General features: G+C 41.7%; 1 protein-coding gene across 1 annotated transcript in view; it reads right to left on the bottom strand.

Annotated features, from left to right (window-relative positions):
• The window catches only part of AHR (aryl hydrocarbon receptor), a 63,814-nt gene extending 51,408 nt beyond the window's left edge, over positions 1 to 12,406 (bottom strand). Inside the window, exons 1-2 of the mRNA XM_080581493.1 lie at positions 11,945 to 12,406; positions 4,264 to 4,451 (exon numbers count right to left, since the gene is read on the bottom strand). Of these exons, the coding sequence (XP_080437619.1) occupies positions 4,264 to 4,451; positions 11,945 to 12,000 (244 nt within the window). The 5' untranslated portion in view covers positions 12,001 to 12,406. The remainder of the gene's footprint in view (positions 1 to 4,263; positions 4,452 to 11,944) is intronic.
• Positions 12,407 to 22,245: the final 9,839 nt, after the last annotated feature.

The raw sequence follows: 22,245 nt of genomic DNA, 5'->3' as shown, positions 1-22,245 counted from the left end.
AAACACACTGTCTCCCATTTTACCTGTCTTTACCATCTGTACTGTACGTCTTATCCTAAGCTGCACTCCTCAGAGCAGAAACCTCATGCAGTCTGTTCTCTCGAACATGCAGTACAATAGAACAGCAGGCATCACAAGAAAAACACATTATATCAAAGAATATATTTTACGTGATGACAATGGATGCATTGCAAATTTAAGCTATGTTATGCCAAAGAATGCGTGTTAATTATATTACAAAGTAAAATTAGGCAATGCAAACTTACTGGAAAAAATTCTTAATTATTCTGTTATTGCTGTGCTTGCCAGAATCACTTGCATACAACATAAGAAACCAATTCTGAACTAATTTTGAACAGAAACTTTCTTCTGTAATTGCAGAACTGTCCAATAAGCAAGAGAAAAAAATATATACTTTAAACCACAGGAATTCTTAGCGAAATGGATAAAAGAATAATTAATAAGCAACACATTCAATTTTGTTTCTAATGTATTGATACACATACACAGCACAGCTACCTCATTTCAGTTTCTGCAAACCTCTCCTTAATTCTAAGTATACCTTAGAAAAAAACCATGCCTGGACATGTTAAAAAAAGTTATCATGCTAATTCTGTTTTTATTCCCATTTATCCCTTTAATCCAACTGCTTCACCAAAACCCTGAGAAGACTCATTATAAGTGTTCTTTCTTGCTGTGGTATTTAAATAGTTGTCAATTTGTCACATAAGGACCAGAGCTAGAGGCAAAAGGACTTTTTCATTTTAGCATGCACAGGGAACACAGGCTATGCCTAAACGACTGTCCAGTTGTGCTCCAGATGCTGAACTCACACTAACCTGCATCCACACAAAGAACTGTTGTCCCATACCCTACTTCTATACACTTTTCACCGCTGAATGCACACATGTATTGGCACTTCACATCAAAACAGAGTGAAATAATACAAAGAGAACATACCAAGTCATTCTTTACCGTCAGCAGACACCTGCCTGATTTATCCCAGTCTCTTAAAAATAACAAGCTTGCCTTAAGCCACTTTCAGAAAGTATCTTACACACACAAACCAAATACTCCAGCGGTGATTTAAACTCACCTGCTTGACTTTGAGGACTGCTGATCTATGTCAGTACATGCAGGTATCAGCACACAGCTGAAAAGCAACACTACCTCAAATCATTTCTTAGCTTTGACTGACCACACGAGAACTTTGGCTTCATAACAAAGCAGACTCAAGAGACATTATTTTAAGCCACTACTGAAACGTCTTTCTTGACTACAGAACTTCACGTTCCAATTCTAGCATATACAAGAACACGCCAGAGTGCCTGACGTGGATACGGAAAGCCTTCTGCCACCGTGCTGACTTGAGTAACCTGACCACACAGACAGCTACGGCATCACTGACTCGCGTAGCTGAAGGGCAGCCATACAGGATTGCTTAACAGCAGCCACTGGGGAACTTCAACAACAAACTACAACAATCAAAAGCAAGTGCTCAACACACTATAATCAGTTACGGACAGAGAAAAGGAAGATGTTTAAAGGTTATGGAAAAGAAAAAGACGTACAACAATTTCCCAGAATCTGGACTGTGTTAAGTGTGTTAAAGCCTACTGCATTTCTAACTTGACACTATGGAAAAACTCATCTGTCTTTAACTCTAGGGAAAATTCAGTACCGTCTTAATGATTTGGGAGGGAAGACTTTTTTTTTTTTTAATACTTAGCTTTTAAAGTAGCAACTAGACATCTAAGTGAGGAACATTTATTTAAATGGACACAACTTCTTGAGATGTCTTTCATAAAACAGTTCTTCCCCGCCCCTCCCAGACTTCCGCCTTCAGAAAACAGACATCCACTCTGGATTATTTAAACTTGGAAAAATGCAAGTGTTTTCTTTGAAAAAATATCTATTGTTACAGCAAAAACTTGGGTTTCCTTTCAAGCAAGATCATATGATTACGCGTTTATATTTTACTTTCCGCAGGAATTTACACACCCCCCATTTGCATCCTGTTATTCATTTAGCGTTTCCCTTTACTTCAGCATGCTGTGTTAATAACATGGACCTGCTGGCTCAGGCCAGGCACTCAAGGTGACAATCGATGATCACTCTTGCGTTTATCAGATTAGTTCTACAGGGCTTTCCTCATTATTTAACTACAGAAAACATTCCTTCAAAAATCAGTTCCGTGAGAAGCACTGTATGGGCAGATCATGAAACCAACTAACCTAGGGTGGTGGGGTTCTTTATTTCTGTTGCTGTTGGTATTTATTCGCTTACTAGGTACTTTAAAGCACTTATTTCTCCTTTGGAGGGTCAGTTTCAACTGAAATACATTTCATGCTATTTAAGTACATTAAAATAGCAAAAATAATTTTCCTCTTTGCAATACTGGATCTACCATAGTCTTAGATTGCGTTATCTTGTTTATCTTTAATCACCTACGTTTGCTCTTAAACACCTTCAGATTGATATTGATTACTAACCTGATTTGTAGTCCTACCTCTAAAGAAATAGCAAGAAGCCTCTTTCCAGGAAAAAAAAGACCAGATAGCTTCTATGAAGGTAAATGTTACACTTGCTTTATCTTAAATAATATGATGTTATTTTGACTTTTTGAACAATGTATCTTTTCACATACACCAGGCTATTTTATTTTATAGAAATTAAAGGAAAAATATTCTGTTGTAATGTACCCAGTATATACACTCACTCATTGTTTGAAAAATACTTTACAGTTCCTTTCAGGCAAATTAAAACTCTGCTACTTAATTCATTATGACACAATAACCGGTATTCCACAGCTCTGGTCCAGTATTATAGCCATAGTAGCTGCATGTATCTGTATGATGTGGATACCATTGGAACAGTACGTTGTTACTGAGTTGCAACACAGTTTAAGTGTGCTTCAACAGTATTTAAATTGCATCTTGAGATGGATATACAACTTCCTTGCTGCTGAATGGCTGAAAGCTACCTTCGTGTTCAAATTAGAAACAAGCAACTGATGTAAATTTTGGTGTAGAGTGATTATAGGCTTTTCCATCCTCTTTTACATCACAAAACTGGGTGAAGCCATGATTTTTTTTTCCTATACAGAAATAATAGCACTAACCCCTTTATTGCAAAACCTTCAAGTGCAAGTTGTCAGAACAAAATAAAACAAAAATCAAGCACTTCCACTGCATGAGAAATCGAGATCAGTCCATATGAACTGAAACACTAAATTTTTAGCTGGTAAGGACAGAGGCTATTTTTGTGTCCAAACAACTCTGTCAAAAAAAAAAAAAAAGAGACTGATCAGCTGCAGATGCTGAGGAATGCAATTCTATCTCTTCGGTATAGTGTCATAAAACTTCTGATTGATAAAAAAAAAAGTACAATTTTATTTAAATACCAGCTCTTTGCTTTATTCCAGCAATGTAAAGGACCAGACTATTTCTGCCTTTGAAGAAACTGGCATGCAGACAACCACCACATTTCACCCTACAGAACAACTCAGGTAACGAAGGAGAGGGGTCAAACTCCTTTGCTACCCTGACACAGTACGGGAGGACACGTGCTGCTGGCCTAATTACTACTCTGAGCACTGCTGTGTTACCTTCTCCCAGGCTGGGGTCAGCGAATACCTGCCCACACAATTGGAAAACCTCAGCTGTCATCTTAATGCCTCATACGCTGCTTTAATCAGGGCTTGAAGACAGGAAAGACGTTGCCTCTATTTCTTTAGAAGTCACCTTCATGATAAACTATAGGAAGGAGTACTAACAGTTACCCTATGTAAGTCTTTTAACCTATATGAAGTCCTAACCTATTTAAAGTCTTAAACCCTATATGAAGTCTTTTCCATGCATCATTAAGCAAAACATACAGCTGATGGGAACTCATATGACATGTATTGAACTGTAATGGCTTTAGGAAGGCTATTTTCAGAGGAGGAAAAAATAAATCTCATCTCTTCTCCTCTTTGAAAGTCTAAGAAAAAGGACTGGAAGACTCATAAAGGGTGATATTATTTCCAAATGCAAAGCTTTGAAAGACTGGTGATTTAAGTGAAATATAAGTAGTTACATTTGGTTTTCAAGAAACTGGAAAGCTTACTTTATACAGTTACATTGTACATATCCATGCAACTGGATGTTCCATTAAAATACAGATAAATTTAACAAGTTTAAGTACTTAAACAGCTGAAATCAGTCTACAGTATGAACAGAATTTTACAAGCAGGCCAAAAACAAATAAATTCCCAATCCTTACCGTCAAAAAAACTTTTGGCTCTCAGGTAACTGACGCTAAGCCTAAGCACAGACAACTTATCCAATTTGGCGATAACATCTTGAGGGAAAGGCAGAAGGCTAGCCAAGCGATCCAGCTCCGCATTCAGACGATCCCTGTGTCTCTTGGATGGATTGGACTTGACTCCTTCAGCTGGGGATGGCTTTACTCTGTGGCAAAGAAACAAACAAAATATAAACAAAAGTTCCTTCCCAAAATGAAGGTAAGTATTTGCCAAACCTAACATTACAAATAGCCTTTTAAACTGTAACATGCAAAATGTTTTTCCCAAGTGACTTCTGTTTCCCACGGAAAAAAAATAGAATTAATCTAAGATCATTTAACTCCCCCCCAATACACCCACTATTAAATGAAGCAGTAAGAGCTGCGATGGCTATCTGACGACGTAATGAACATTTGAAACCTTAAGAGATTTAGCATTTATTAAAACCCTCCTATGGTTTCACTTAAATGTCACTTCAGTTCTTCCAAACACTTGTATTAAGAATAATTCAGTTAATATTTATTAATATTTGTGCACAAATTATTTGATAGCCTACTTTTAACTCAAATTACAGTTTTTCCACAGGTGTCCTTCATTCTTCATCAATGTTTGGAACAGGTTATTGTCAAGTGAACACAACAAAAGGCTTAGGAACTTGCTAGAAAACAAGGCATTCAAAACTGCACAAGAAAAGAGATACAGCTCAGTCAGCAAGTAAAATCTCCCTCGCTCACACTATTGAACTTCTCCTGTAAATCAGCTCTTAGCTGATGGCATTCCACTTGAGTATGGCATGACAAAGGCATGCCTTTGTAGCTCACATAGTACAATGTAAAAAGCTTTCTGTTATGAAGTAGATAATAAACTTTCTGTAAACCTGCTGTTTTCTATTCATATTTGCCCTGAGCTGCAACTCCAGATACCTGAATATGAATACTCATACCTTTTCATACATGCAGTAGTCTAAAAACAGATTTACAACCCCCTACTCACTTGAATTATATTTAGCCATTCCAAGTCAACACTAAAACCAATTAACTTATCTGTGCGAGCCATAATACATTTTAGAACATGTATCACAGTTTCCTAACTAAAAAGTGATTAATTCTCACTTTTCCCACATCGCAGTTGTATTTGAGAGCTGCAGCCATTACTGATTTCTTACAATTTGGCTGCTTTCATAGGGATGTTGGCTCTGCAAGGTGTATCGTTTGTGAAAATAATGAACATAAAGACTTCAGCAGTTAAGTTCTTCAGTATTTTGTTTAGTCTGCTTCCAAGTTTTGTCTCTAAATCATTTTTAAGATGAGAAACTGCAAAAGCTCCAACAGTCATTTTTGCCACTGCTCAAAGTGACCCATACTGAAAAACAATCTCATCTTGTGCTTCCAGTCAAAAAGGTAGTGATAGAGTGGACATTCATTTTCTTAGCTCGTTGTTCTTCTTTCTCCCCCTCCTTTTTTGTTTCAATTACACTTGTTGGTTTAAATTCAAACCATTCTTTTTACAGGCATTGTTTATTTTTGAAACTTGTCAAAAACTTGCGCTTACACCTGGCTCCATGGCCACTGGCTCTGCAGCTGCCCTTCTGTACATTAAAGAGGGGCATGCTTTTTATGTAGAGCCTGGTAACTTGAAGGTGCCATAATATAAAATGTTAGTGAACGGATAAAATACATTAGCAGCAACAACTTACTCCTTAAGTTAACCTTGCAACAGACTAAGCACTGCCTAGGACACAGTTCTAGCACAACTCTATACTACAAACATTGGAAAAGTGGGAAAAAGAGATGAATCAAGAGGGTAAATGAAAATTATTCTTCTTAAAATAAAATACTATCTTAAAATAATTTAGTAAAGCTTTCTACGCATTCTCTTATTCTGGCAGGATATTCACTTGAACAAGATTAACACAACTTAAATATAACCCTAACAAAATAAGGTTCAATAACACCAAACATCACCAGCAACATTCAAAGTTGCTTCATAAATATTTTTGTGTATTAAACAGCCATAAATAAAAGCACAGAATAATAAATACCAAACCTTTAGCAGGTAACAGCTGCATAACAACCGGTGAAGAGCTCACTACTATCAAATCAAATGTGCTTGTAAAAAGCAAAGGTCCCCATGAAAACAGTTCACCATATGCCATCTTTTCCAAAAAAAAATAAAAGCACTAAATGCTACCTTCCTATTTTCACAGCTGTCCTCCTGCCTTGCTTAAAACTTCTATAAGCAGTTTAGCAAGTTATGTTGAAACTATATGCAACTGTGCAGTCACCTTGTCAAATTGCTCGTTGGATCTAATTGTTTTTGCTTTACTTTCAAGTAATTTTTCTTTCTTACTTCTAAGTAGTCCAAAGCATAAGGATTTCGTAAACATAGTATTCATTTCTGAATACCAGGTTAGCAGTATTTGCAATATAAATCTTACCATCTCCTCTCCTTCCAAAGGAACCACTGATTTTCCCTACATTTATTCTCTATGACCCAACTAAAATCCATGATATAGACAGAACAACTATCTTCAGTGACAAAAGAAATTAGGGTGTAAACGAAGGGGGAATAAGTAGTGACTTGAACCATTTTCCATTCACTTACGTAAACCCTTGATGCTAAGGGCAGCCCTAGCAGCGTTGCAGAAAGTTATCTTCAAGGAAAATGGAATGCTACATCAAGATTAAATCCATGCATATTTTATTTATAAAGGAAAAAAAAAAGAAAAAAAGACTAAAGAAGGGAACAGATTTTAAGCTGACCTTTTGGTTCTTGATCTTTTACCTTACTTACAGGAAGTTTGAATTCTGTAATCAATCAAAGGCCAGAGGTCTTTGTGCACTCAGTATCTCTTAACTGAACTAAGTCCTTATCGCCCAACAGCTGCAAAACAAGCAAGGACAGCTAATTCTAGTTTTAACGTTAGAAGAGATTTGCCATCATAACATTAGTTGACTACTATTTTCAGAGGTCTGTTACAAACAACTTAAACAGAACTTTTAATTACACGTTTACCACGTGTGCACTCACAGACATTAATAACACTACGTTATTAAAAAGTGCATGAGTATCTGAGTCTTCTTATTAAGAGGCCAAAATAAATCTCAGTATTTATATGCTAAGTTGTATTTTTAAAGGGAAATTCATGCAGTTCTTTTCTTTGAGAAAATGAAAACTACACACAGATTTATTTTGTTCAACAAAGAATTATTTTGTTCAACAACCAATTCTTTAAAACAGACAAATGCATAAGCACTGAAAAGCATGATACCTTATTCACAAGACCAAAGTGTGAAATGAACTCAGGAAATAAAATGATGTGCAAGAATAGCATTAAAGAAACAGAAAATTATGTTTAAAAACTAATTAAGAAGTTCATCAGAATGGCTTTATCACTTAGAAAAAACGGCATGAAAGAGAATACACGTCATCTAACTGACGGATTTAATCTTTTCAGCTGTATGTATTTTTCATCTCATCTTTAAGATTTCATGAAATAACATTCTTCTGTATGTTATTCAACTAACTGCAGCTCAGGTATATGAAACACATCAGTTACCACTAAGCATGTGCTACATAGGTGACATCTCCCCAAATTCTCTGTTTACTTTAAAAACTGAAAAAGACTCCTATGCATGTACGCTCATTTCCCACTCCGAATTTACCATCAATGAATGATCAGGGGATGATTCCTTTGGAAGCAAGAGATACAAGACAAACTACTTCTTTGATCAAAAGCTGTTGTTAACCTACCCTGAAGGGGCAAGATACACTTTCCAACGGTTCCTTCAGCAGGCAATGAAGCCAACAAAGGTTTAGGAATAAGGTTGTTTTTACAAAAAAAAAAAAAAAAAGAAAAACCACACTCCAACCAGCGGTGTGCTGCTCATCGGATGCTCTACTGTTTGTCCTGCAGGACCAAACAGTCTCAGTTTGCTCAGGTTGTCTTGGTGTCGGAACAACCCTGGCAGAGCGATGGAGACAGCCGAACACCAGCCAGGAGCGAAAGCTTCTTGCTCAGTTCTAACATACTGCAATACTGTTTCAGATCACAAGCCAGGCCTATTCAGAAAGAGAAAAAAAAGCATGCTCTTCACTGCTGGCCATAGTATCTACGTTTGACTACATTCATTTGTGGCAGATTTTCTTTCCAAAAAGTATATTTTTGCAAGACGCATTGCCAAAAAAAATAAATAAATAAAACACAACAAAAACAAACAAAGAAACCACCACCACCAAAAAATCAAAGAACAAAACCCACACCAACCAAACCTTAGAAACAGTCACTTTCAAGTAGCAATCTACATGTAACATACAGGTACACCAAGACTGGCAGGGTTATCATTTCTAAGTTTATTCTACTTATGACAAACAGCTTTAATGTCTCCCTTTCAGATGAAAGGTGTAAACTGTTGTATGTATGATACTGCTTTAAACAAAGCAATATTTTAACGATTATTTTTCTTTACTGACGAAGTTGCATTTTGAAGGCTTGTTCTGGCGCTTCTCGTTTGTTTGTCTTGAAAGAAAACATAAACAGTCATGTGTTTTTTTTTTTTTTTTAAATTAAAAGTATCTCTGCACTGCTTTCAGACATTATTGTCTTAATTTGTAGTCTTAATTAAGGATCAACCAGTCAAACATTTTTCTCTGGAATATTTAGTATCATGAATACTTTTAAACTAACTCAGAACAAAAGCGTATCATTTCTTATTTAGTCTGCTCTTTCAAGAAACACGCTGTTACACTTTTTGTGTCTGCACAGTATGAAACATTTAGATCCCCCCACCCCATTCCTTGTCTATTACATTCATTTAGTTACAAAAAACAATTCCTATCCAAATACTAAAAAAAAAAAAAAAAGGGCAAATCACAGTTAGATAGAGGCAGAAAAATATCGAAATAGAAGAACTGCAAGGTGGAGCGATAGTAATAGATCCTAACATGATCTGAAAGACGTTATATCTCCAGTAAACCCCACCTCAATAAAACTTTGCATTTTATCCTCCTAGCACGCAAAGTCAGCGGTTCAGCTACCAATCGCTTGAGAAAAGGAATACAAAGCCTTCAAAAATAAGCAAAGGAAGAAGGAAAAAGCAGGGGCCATGCCCTGCTCGCCAAGCCCCCGGGCACGCAGCACCGCCACGGGCTGCGGCCACCAGGGGGACCCGCCCGGCTCCGACGGGAGGAACCCGGCGGAGGGCTCCGAGGCTCCCAGCGAGTGGTTTCTGCAGCACATTACATTTTACTGGAATGCAGATTGTTTACTAGGCGCTTTTTTTTTTTTTCCCCTTTCTTCAGATGACAAGATAACAAGATGAAGTGCAGGAGCAGTTGCCATTGTTGCTTTTCTTTTCCAGCCGCAGTACTGTAGCTCCCTGCTGAATCCGAGAAGCGCTTTTCAACGCTTGGCACTGTCGGGCAGCTCCCTGCCAGGTTCAGTCCTTTACACGGCACATAAAGACAGGGTGGTTGCAGGAGAAGCTTCCTCAATCGGTTTTGAGTTATCATCATGACTTTAATGAGTTATCTGCACCTGGAGCAAGACATATTTCTTCTTCATTTTTTCCCTATGTACGGTAAGGCACTGTGTGAATACCTTCTTCCAGTTCTGTAAACTAGCTGCCTATTGTTGCAGGTTAACAATTATCAGGATCCTTTTAAAGGTATATATATGGCAAATGAAACATTTAAAGAACTATCTACTGAAGCAATCTTTATAAAAGGTACTACTCCCAGCAATACATCACTTCTTTAATTTTGCAACTTTTTTGGAACAACTCTGAGCTCTGCTGGGGACACGAAATATCAAGTTCAAAGAAACTTGGATCACGGCAGCATCAAACCGTAGCGCAAGGAAACAGCGTTGGGACTATTCTCCCCTCCTTCCCCCCAGTCAGTTGCAAAAGCTTACAGCATCTCCCTGTGGTTTTTGGCCCAAGGGTACGTTCTGTAATAGGTGACATGAGAAATCAGAGCTCTCTGACCCACCAGCAGTGATCCGTAAGGTTGGTCTAACAGCACAAGGAACCAAAATGCATAGCTGTTAGGAGAAGAAAAAGCGATGCATGCCAGATAAATTCATCTTGCACACAAATAATTTCTGGTAACCCAAACAAGGTAGGTTAATAGTCATGCCTCCTCTTCTACGGACAGGTGAGCATACAACTTTAATATCAATACCTTTACTTTAAGAGGAAACACTTACTTCTCCCTTTGGTTTTAGAGGGCAAAATTCCTCAACAGAGATATGATTCCCATTAGGAATAAAAGAAGCTTCAAGTTCAACTAATAAGACAAGCGCGGCCAAATTATATAAAGAGAGTATCTATGCAGAAAGAGATGATTTACATAGCTACTGTGGTAACACACACACAAAAAAAAAAAAAAAGGAGTTTCACATCCTCTAATCCAGCCTAAGAATTTAATAGTAAGCCAGACATAAACCAATCTTACCAAAAAGGCAGCACACCTCACCCTTTCGCAATCAGAACGTAAGAATTATTTGCCTTCAGCAACTAATAGTTGACAAACACTACCAATGCCTTTTTACTTCTTCATGAAAAAGCAACACTAATTTCACTCTTGAAATCCAGATCTATAGAGCAAGTCTAATTCAGCACCTCTGTTTGGAAATGAGTGATCAAAAGAAAAAAAGCAAACACTGCTGTTCACATTATGACTGTACCTTCCACCAAGGGCTTTAAAAAAAGCCATGTTTAGACTTCTTGTCTAATTTGTAGACCGAGAATCTGGATATGTGTACGTATTCACTCTAACAGCTCCAACCGTAAAGACGCAAGCACCCCAGTTAATTCCCCTCCCCCGAGACAGTTGTCTGCTCTAAGTCTAAAACCATACCACTTACATGAGAATTTCATTAAATATTTGTCCTTCTCTTCTTTAACGCTTTTGGAGTTTCGGCAATTACCTTCCACAGGAGCGCTCCTCCAAAATACAGAGGGCATTTTTTTGAGCTTTGTATCACGGTTATCTTCGCTGCAGCCCAGTAGTTCAGCTTTACTACTTTTTACGACCTATAGGTACTCGACTTCCAGTCGAAAGTGCAAGTTCAACATCTCCTGTGTCCTGCTCACCGCCGGCCAGCCGCTCAGCGCAGCGCCCGGTCCTGCGGCAGGTGCACAACGTGCCACTGCCCAGGTGGCTAGCCGTCCCTCCCCGAAGTTTAAAAATAAAAACCGCGGCCAGACTTCTTTTTTCTGGCCCCTTTCGACCTTAAAAGAGACCCGCAGGGGTGCCGGAGGCGGGCTGTGACCGCTGCGGTGGGGCGGCGAGGCCGGGCCAGCGCCGGGAAGGGGCCGAGCGCCCGGCGCTGTCACCTCAGGTGCCTCCCGAGCCGGGGCGGCCGCGCTCCCTGCTGCCGCCTCCGCCTGCCTGGTGGCGGGGGACGCTCGCTTCTTTAATTATTATTAATCGAGCGAAATGAAACGAGATCACCGGCCCCAGGACACGGCGTGGGGCGGGCACGGCTCGGTACAGCAGCCACCTTCCCTCTCCCTCCCCGGGAAGAGGGGCGAGGGCAGGGCCGCGCAGCCGGCGGGCAGCCCCCCGCCGCGGTGCCCCGGCGGGACGGGGCAGGGAAGCCGCTTCCCCGTCCCCCCCCGTCCCCTTCTTCCCAGCCCGCCGAGAGCCGCTTACATTTTCTGCACAGGTTTCCGCCGCTTGCGACTGGCGTAGGTGACATTGGCGTTCATCCTGCCGCCGCTCCAGGGCCGCCGCCCTCCTGCCCGCCTCGCTCCGGCTGCCGGGAGGGGGCGAGCCCCAGCGGCGCCGCAGCCCCGGCCTCGCCCGCGGGCCCCGGCCCTGCCGCCCAGCCCGCAGCGCGCTCGGCTCCCCCGGCGCGGCGAGCTCGGGAGGCGGAGGCGCCACGGGGCGGGGATCCCAGGTGATCGGCGGCGGCGGCGGCGACACCCACTGGCCGCCCCCGCGGGGCACAGGTGTGGGGGCGGCCGGGGCTTTCCAGCGCCGCGTCCCCCCCCCCCACCCCGCGCCGAGGCGACACCGAGCACCCGGCCGGTCCCGCGGTCTCCGCGCCCCGGCGCGGCCGCCGTCTGCTGGCCGAGCGCCTGTCAGTGTGCGCGGCGCCGGGCCGGGCCGCGCCTCCCCGCCCAGCCCAGCCCAGCCCAGCCCGGCCCGGCCCGGCCCTGCCCCGCGCCCGCTCCTCCCGCACGGCGCTGCCGGGTCCCGGTCCCGCCCCGCCCGGCTGACAGCGCCGCCGCCCCCTCGCCCCCCGGGGGAGGCCCCTCGCGGCGGCCGCGCTGAGGGAGGAGGGGGCGGCCGCGCCGCCATGTTGGGAAGGGCGGGCGAGGGGAGAGGAGGGCGGCCGGGGGGGTCGGGGTTGGGGGGGAAGGTGGGCTGCGGGCACCGGCAACGTGAAAATAAAATAATAAAATAATAAATGAAATAAAGTCACGGTTGCGAAAGGAAGCCGAGCCCGCCTCGGTTGCAAGATGAGGCTTGTGTCGGTCACCTGCCGGCACCGAGGCCTGCAGCCTCCTCAGCTTCCCGCTTCCCCGAGGCTGAAAAAAACCGCCCAGGCCGCGGGTCACCCAGTAAACAAGCCCAAAATAAGGCGCTACCACCAAAACGAGGGGCTGGGAGGGAGCCCCAGGTAGGAGTGCTCATGGGTGGACAAGTGGAAATGCGCGGGGCTCCTCCGCAGACAAGGACGAGAGGACGCTTGGGGGAAGTCGCCTGGGGCAACGCTGCAACTTCCTAAGCACCAGAAGGACCGAAGGGGGTTATTAGCCCAGGATGTGGTTAATATCTCATTAGGGGGTAAATCCGTGAGTTATTATGCTGACATTTTAAACTAAACACTTATTTTAAAGGAAAGCAGTAGCATCACAAAAAAGTAAAAGGTGCTGCCAAACTGCTGACAAATAAAACCGTTTAAGAAGCCTCCTAATGCATTTGTGACCCGCCACTGCTTCGTCTTCCTGTATTCTTCCTCTGTTTCCTCTCACAAGAGCAGAGCTCTTCACCCGGAATAAAGACAATAAATTTTGTCTCTGCACTAAACTTGGGAGACGGGGAGTCGCCCTGTGTAAACACAGGCTATACACAACTGTGACTGCGACAAGAGCCTGGCTGACCCATGCTGAGAATGAGGAAGAGCTCCCTTCTGCTCCCATTGAAGCCCACAAAACTCCGGCCGCTTCCCGAAGCAGACGGCTGAGTCCAGCCCAAGCGATGCACCCACAGCCTTGGCCCCTCTGCTGCTCAAAACTCAGGCTGCTGCCTTTAGCACAGGTCCTTGCCTTTTGCCTTCTCCTGGTTCTCCCTGCCTGGCTGCGAGGAGGCTGAGGCAGTGTCCTTGGTGCTGGCTTGCATCTGCCTGCAGAAGCTGGCCAGGCTGCAGGAATTAAAACAGCAGCTAAGAGCACTTTCACATTCCCTCTCTGGCTGTTGAAACCAATACTGTGGTTATGCAAGTACTCCTGCTCCGGTATGCTGACAGAGGTTATTAGCTGTGGCCCAGGTATTACCATATGGCAGCTGCTGGGAAAATAGAGCACCGCGGTTGTGCAAACCCCAGCACAGCCAGTCTCCTGGCTCAGGGGCAGCTGCGCCGTGCCGAAATGCAGCAGCTTTGCTGAGGAGTCCCGGCTGCAGCCATGCTCTGGTTCCAGCATCCTGTGCATCCCGCGGTGGCATGGGCCTCGTCCTCAGAAGCTCACAGCGTGAATTAGACAGCATAACACACGCTTGTTTACCAGCTTAATTGCTCGAGTTTAATTGCCTGGGAAGCTATCCCAGATGCAAAGTATGCTGAAGCCACAATATTCGGATTAAATTAATTTAACTAAATCTTAAAAACGCTAGCGTGCAAGTAATTGATCAAATACTGTTTTGAAAAGTATATCTTCAGCAAAGAAAAATTATTGAAATCCATTGAAAAAAACATATAGCAAAGGAACTGTACTCATTAAAAGGTCGGTGCATTGCATTTGCATTCCTGCCACATTCCTGGCCAAACACCTTGGCAGAGGATGTCAGCTATTTGCTGCTATCTGTCGCTCTGCAGTCCCTTTTCTCTTTATTGTCTTCTCTCTTCACTAGATGTTGCCAGCATCCAGATAGGCAGTAACGTGTGCCATATCCTACTTCCTTCTCTTCTCCAGACCCTTTTTTTGATTTTAGAACTAAAACTGCAAATTAATGCCATTTACTCTCTCCAAATCCATCCATCTAGCCAAACAGTCTATTTCTTCCCGCTTAAACTTCCCAGTCCCTTTCACTACTCTTTTCACCCCTAACCTCTTCCTGCTCACTGGTTTCTTCCTCTGTCAACACAAGTGTGCTGTGATCACTCCATACACAATACAAATTGCTGCTCTGCTTTCATTCTTCTCTTTAACTACATTACCTTTGTGTTGAAAACCTACAGACATTGTTTAAAGCTCCTCTTCTTCCAATTTTTGATCATTTTCAGAGTTTCCTCACTGCGACTGAACAAAGTCTGCAGCAACTTCTTATTCTCTAATGAAAATCCACTGAGATCTCTCTCCACTGAGAGATCCTCGAGATCTCAACGTGTTTCTTGACCTTTTGTGCTGCTTAGATACTGTCAGACACACCCATACTTTGCAGAATCACAGCATGGTTGAGGTTGGAAGGGACCTCTGGAGCCCATCTGCTCCAGCCCCCCTGCTCGAGCAGCGCCACCAAGAGCAGCTTGCCCATGACCACATCCAGACAGCTTCTAAGGATCTCCAAGGAGGGAGATTCCACTACATCTCTGGGCAACCTGTGCAAGTACTCATGCTGATTCATCTATCAGGTCCAAATGTACTGGAGGCCACATGAAGAAGGAGGTAGGCTTTAGCCTCCACTGGTAGATGTCATCTCCCAGTTAGTTCCTTTCTGGGGCCATGGGAATTTACATGGTACCAGTGGAGTTCTGTGGTTGCACTTCAACTCCCAGATTTGGAAGCAGAGAGTAAGGAAAACTTGCTGCTAGGCAGAAACTACATCTTCTGTACATCCATCCATACAGAGCAATCCTTTTCACTGCCTGCAATTGGAAATCGACTATTATGGGTCAGACCCTTTTTTAACAACAGATAGGACATGCCAGATGTTCAGAACACAGACAATCATAAGATGCATGGAGAATTCCTATTTGTGTCATTTAAGCTTTTTACACAGTTACCTAAAAAAAAATTAAAAAAAAAAAAAGGAAAAAAAACCACACTTGATATCAGGTTATCTACGGCTCTATGATTCTATGATTTTGCAAATCTGTCCTCTCCTGGCATTCTTGCTGTCTCTTTGCCCAACACGTCATCTCAGTATTTTCTTTTCTGATTGCTTATTTGGTTACAGTAGAGATCTTGCTTCATATTCAGTGTAAAATGGACAAAAACTATACAACTATGATTCAGCTATCTTACAGCCTCCTTTACAGCACACGGTTGCTTTGTTTGTTTGTTTCTTTAATTTTACTCTTTTTTAATGGTAATATTTGGTCAGATTTAACGTTTGGTCTTGCAAATGAAAACTGTGGCTGATGTTATGTGGACAATTAAAGGGTTTAATACCTATGCAGATCGTTTTCATGTATATAGTAGCACAACTGACCAACCTCGTATTTTATCTCTAGGCTAATACCCAGCTGACTTACTAGGTCTAAACTAAAGATCACATTGTCCCTTAATAACTTCTCTAGAACCATCAACAGTCACTTTTCTCCTCATTACTCAAATCCAGCATTTCCATCTTTAAAGTCATGAATTGTAATTCTATCCAACAATGAGATTTGTAAGAGAAGCGTGTCTGTGTATCTCATGAAACATGCCTTTCCTATCCCTAGCATGTGGTGAGGTGCCATATTAGCTAAAAGGCTCTTCCATATCTAGTATACTGCATAATTATGATCCTCTGAAGCTTCCAGAGCTCTTGCTTGTCAGCAGTCACATCTGCTGTCCTGGCTCCAAAATGAGCAATTATCTTCTGACCCAAACATCAGTTCTGCCCCGTTTCTGCTTCTCCTGCCCCGCACAGACCCCTCGCTCATTTCAAGAGGTGGGCAGCTGCTTGGAGGAGAGGACTTTTACTAAACAGACAGAAATTCCTGAGTGGGATGGAGTTTCACAGGATCACCACGAGACCAGCAAAAATCTTGTCACTTGGGAGGAATTTATAAGAATTATAAACACTGCTTGCTATCTTAGGGTCATCTCTGACTCATTTCTATCCTTTATCCTACTCTGTCTGTCTATGGCCAAAACTTTACTTCCCTCAGATAATTCTGTGTGTTGACTTGTTCTGGTTGTCTTCAGTGCAAATAACACAGAAGAAATCAGGTTTTATTATTTGTGATTTCTTTTCTGCCTCCCTGGAGATGAGAAAAGAGAACTGTGGTTTAAAATTGTAATTTGTGCAGCTTAAGTCTTGGGGATATGCAGAACTGCCACTTGTTTAGGAATTATTTGCCATTGCGCTTTTGTTCTGCTGAGAAAGGATATCTGTGGTGACTCAGATAACTCTCTTCTTACTCAATTCAGGGAACTAATCATTTAGGGAAGTTCACTTGTAACTGAATATCCTATATATTGATTCTTTAGTGACTGGGAAAGTCACACAAATGGTTTATTGTGAGGAACCAGGTTTATTGAAGAAAATTCTTCCTTGCCTTTTTGGAACTTAAATGGAAACAATTCTATCTAGAAAAATAAAAGCTCTGAAATGTGACTGACAGCACTTTATGACAATTGTTTTTTACAGAAGCCTTATTTTCAGGTACTAGTTGAACTGTAGGTAGTTTTGATGAGAATTAGATTAACAAGAAGCTTTTTTCCTGCTATTTGTATTTGTGTCAATATGGGAAAGAATCAGTGCATTCCTTTTTTCTTCCTCCCTACTTCCATTACTTCTGTGGGAGCTTCTGATATGCCAGTGTTTAAAATTACACCCAGTTTTCCATTAGGTATTCAACCTGAGGAGCATTTCTAGAAGCTGAAGAGTCATACAAAGCACAAAAGATTTGAAACATAATTAATATTTGGGCAAGTTGCCTCTGATCCTGATAAAACTGTTCATGCTGAAACATTTTGGTTAATAATAGTATTTTAATTACTTTAAATTAATTGAATTGCACTAATCCAATGAAATCTATAATCTCAATTGTCAAGACAGAGGCCACAAAAAATCCTGAGTAGAACAGAAACACAATTAGAGACAGCATTCAAGACTATTCCACTTCCAGAAAACTTGAGAAATTAATAAGCATCATCTGTGAGACTGTATCATGATTCTCCCCAGATCGTATAATGTGGAAAACAAGAACCATGTTTCACCCATAAGTACAAGAAAATTAAGGAGTAAAGGAACAATATTATTACATAGTAAGTGTAAAAATCAGCACACTGCTTACTTTTCTCACATTTTCTCTGATATACAGAAATGAGCAGACTGGAACAAGTTTATAAAGAAACAGCCTTACAGTTAAAGAGAACGGGTGCTGACATGATGGAGAGCAGCTCTGCAGAGAGGACCTGGGAGCCCTGGTGGACAGCAGGCTGTGACCATGAGCCAGCAATGTGCCCTTGTGGCCAAGAAGGCCAACGGTATCCGGGGCCGCATTCGGAAGAGTGTTGCCAACAGGCCAGGGGAGGTGATCCTGCCCCTCTACTCAGCCCTGGTGAGGCCACACCTGGAGTATTGTGTCCAGCTCTGGGCTCCCCAGTAGAAGAGGGACATGGAGCTACTGGAGCAACTCCAGAGGAGGGCTACAAAGATGATGAGAGGACTGGAGCACCTGTCATGTGAGGACAGGCTGAGAGAGCTGGGCCTGCTTAGCCTGTAAAAGAGAAGACAGAAGGGAGACCTCATCAGTGTGTGTAAATATCTGAGGGGAGGGTGTCAAGAGGATGGAGCCAGTCTCTTTTCAGTTGTTCCCAGTGACAGGACAAGAGGCAACAGGCACAAACTGAAGCATAGGAGGCTCTGGCTGAATATGAGCGGGCACTTCTTTACTGTCAGGGTGATAGAGCACTGGCACAGGCTGCCCAGAGGGGCTGTGGAGTCTCCTTCTCTGGAGATATTCAAAACCTGACTGGATACAATCCTGCACAATGTGCTGTAGGTGATCCTGCTCAGCATGGTGCTTGGACTGGGTGATCTTCAGAGGTCCCTTCCAACCTCAGCCATTCTGTGATTCTGTAACTACTTTTTTTTTTTTTTTCCAACCCTCTTCTCCTACAAGCATTACAAATACATTTTATTATATGGTTAGAATAGTTTTTATGTTGTCATTCCAAATGAAATTCATGTTTTTGCCATGGAAAGCAGAGAGCCACCCTTTATTTTAATCCAGGCTAATCCACTCCCAATCAGGTACTGAGAGCCATAACAGCAGTAACAGGTCAGCCCTTCCCATGGTCAAATAGATGGACCTAACAGAGCCCACCCTCCTAACCAAGACTCCAGCAGCTGGCTGCCTGTATGACCTCCACTTCTTCCTTCTCCCCTCCCTGTCAGTGGAGTGAGTTTATGTTTGTTATGTCCATAAACAAGGAGTTGTCTGTAACTACAAAACCCATTTAAAGAAAAATGCCATTTCTACATACATTGTACAACGTTCATCTTTCTGACAGTCAGATTTTTGGGATCAACAAATACCTTCTGTTCCTTTCTGGCCGCTAAGGCTCACTGGCACAGAGTGTAACAGACACATACTATTATATTTTCTTGGTTTCCCTGCTACGGTGGCTGCATACAAAATGCAAATTGCAAATGTTCACAGGCATGTGTTAACCCCTAAACTGTTCCTGGGAATTATGTGAGAACACACTAAAGCCATGTAAAGGACCATTCTAACAATTTTGAACTACCAATGATTTTTAATGTCTAGGACGTTGTCATGGTGCTGGCAAGTTCACTAGTACAGGTATAACTCTAGAGTGTATTTCTGATGTTTTTGGCCATACAGTTAAACAAATAGCTTACACTTATTGTAAGCTATTTGTATGCAGAGGCAGGAAAGTTTGGGTCACAACAGTAAATCACCATGACAATCAGCAAATGTGGGCAACACATGATCCAGCTGCACCAGCGTATGATCTTGCTGCACCAAGACGTTCTGTGCTGTTACACTCAGAACAAATACATGAAGAGCTGCCCTTTTTTACTTCTGCTTTAAAATGCTGTTGAACTATATTTATTAACAGCGCTTTGCCACTAAATTGGCTTATAATATTAACAAAATCTGTGGCTTGGGAGGGCCCGAAACAAGCTTAAAATGATGATGTCTAACTCAGTAGGCTGCAAGTTCTCTTTCTGCTCTCATTAAGAGGAAAGGGTATACACAAAGTAAGACTAATGAGTAAAAAAAAATGATCTAAATTAGAAGCGACAATACAGTTACTGTGCCAGAGCTCAATTTCTCTACCAACAAACCTGAGCTAATTTTAACAAGTATAGCTAGTTGTCATAAATTTTAATTGAGCCTTATAAAACCTTTCTGTGACTAAGACAAGCTACAGGTATTGCATTAATGGCTTTGTATTCTCTCTTTTTATTGGGATTTCCTATCAATTCTAGAAGGTATACATAGAGAAGAATATGAAAAAATAAACAGATATGCCAATATCTGAATGCCAAAGGTCAAGACTAAAACCAATTTGTAATTTGTGGAAATTTCTCACGTAGAGAGCTCTCCATGAACATACTGCATAATTAATAACAAAAAAAGAACAAGCAAAGAAGAAAGCCAAAACACAGTGTTTTTAATACCTACTCAGGAAATAGCCTGCCTGAGAAAAAATGTGGCATGTGTTTGTTCTTTTCAAACTATTTTCACGAACACGATAGAAAATACATTCACTCATTGAGTCCCTGGTTCTCAAGAATGAGCTGAGCCTGTGTCCTGACAGCTGATTGCCCTGCCCATCCCTTAGAGCTTTCTGTCACAGGGAGGCTACAGCCATGCTAGGTGACCTGTCCAGGGCTTACTGAGACACTGTCTCAGTAAGTGATTGCAGTTTTGTGTAGGTTTTGTAATTTAGACCCATACCATCTTTTTTTCTATCCGGCGTGACTACAACTTCCCCTCATTTCAGCAGGGTTTTCTTTGATTTCAGCTCTGACTGAGGCAGCCAAGGAAGTTGAGAGAGGAGAGGGGACAGTGAGTCTGTTAGGACAGGAACACAGGGAAACAACTGTCTCTGGAGAATGAGTGCCAGCACAAATCCAGAGAGCGACCGCATTGCACAGAGCAAACAGCATTGCAGAGAAGGCAACAGGGGCAGGTATCTGTGCTAGGGAAGCACTTTAAGACTTTTATTCTGCAGAGAGTAGTCCTGGCATGTTTTTTCTGCTCAGCACTACAGAAGAACATGCATGCACTGAAAACTGCCCGCAAGCCAGTTGATATATTGTTTGCTTTATCCCCTCTTTTTTTTTCCACATTTATCCTGTTAAGTGTCCCAACCAGACTGTGTTTACATGTATCCCTAAGCAAGCCACAACTGTTGCTAGCTACATATCATCTTTATAGTCCCATTATCTCCGGTTCTCTTAATTCAGTCTGGCCTGCAGAGTAACTTATACTATTTAACACTTGCTAGTAACGAATGTTCTGAAAACCTTCTTATTAGTGTGCCCTGCATGCAAGAGAGGTGTTTAGCTCTTTGGTTGTAGTGACTTACCTGTTAATTTTCAGTACCAGTTATGTAGCACCAGCTTGAACATAGAGCCTGAGGTACTATCTGAAAAGTAGTGTTTTAAGTCCTAGCTATGCAGAAGTTTTCTCTTAAAAGTTAACATACTATGTACTCAGACAGGAAGGTTCAGAATGTTCTTTAAATATTTTTCCATTTGCACTAATATCATTGAAGATGCTGAATTGGAAAACTGTCTTGTAAGAACAACTACACTTTTGCTTCTTCTAAAGGAAGTTTCCTTAATTATAATTTGTATTCTATTATGTATAAATAACTTTGTAAGGTCCCTAATGAATAAAATACTAAAGTGGAAAAACCTATCTTAGGCATATGTTGTATAAAAGATCTTTCCAAAATAAGTGCATAGTTTTAGTGCATTATTATTTAATCTTCTAGAAAACATTAGGAAAAACAGCTTCAAAACCTACACAGTGCCAGTTTTTATGACCACAAGTGTCAATTAGCAGTTCCAGTGATATCAGCACAATAGTGTTCACTAGAACTCTTTCCCCTGTGCTTCACACAATTATTCTTGCTACGTCCCTATAGCTAAAACACATTCCATCACCAAGATACCACAAAGCTTTAGCAGTTTATCATTTCCCCTAAATAGTCAATAGAGCTGCTAGCTAGTCTATCTGCTAGATATTAAAAGTTGTTCATTTTAGATGTATAAAATATCTCTTTTTTTCTGAGGGCATATATTTGGAGCCACTTCACAGTTTCTTTCATAAGGGAGGCTTACTGAAAGAGATATCCTAGAGGCAGCAAGACTCCAGAAAACATGAGTTTTTGATCCAGGATTTCTCTTGTAAGAATTCCCTGACTCTATACTTGGTAAGTTTGGATTTGGACTCTTTCAGGTTATAAAATTAAGGGTGATGTTTCTATAGTAATTGGCAGTCTGAAAGATGGCCCTTCAAAAGTAGTTCAAGGAACTTCAAGGAACACAGGATAATACTTTGAAATAGAATTGGATTTGAAAAGAAAATGAACATTGAACACAGGAATTGAGTGAGGTGGACTCATCCATGTTAAGTAGCAACAAATGTCTGTGAGCTGGTCTGTCTGAACTTTTCAGCTGACCTTCAAGCTTGGCTTAAGGTGACCCGTGGTCTACATAATGGCCCAAGACTAATGGGATTTTTTAATTTTATTTTTTTTTTCCAAAGTGGGAAGAAATCATTGGTGATCTTGTTTCTACCTAAACCATTTACAATTCTGAAGTTACAGCTGAAGGCTACCTTATTGGATGGAATGCAATAACTCTTA

The sequence above is a fragment of the Anser brachyrhynchus genome (genome assembly GCF_964034855.1).
Source record: "Anser brachyrhynchus genome assembly, chromosome: 2".
Lineage (NCBI taxonomy): Eukaryota > Metazoa > Chordata > Aves > Anseriformes > Anatidae > Anser > Anser brachyrhynchus.
This window is presented reverse-complemented; position numbering and strand designations above follow the sequence as displayed.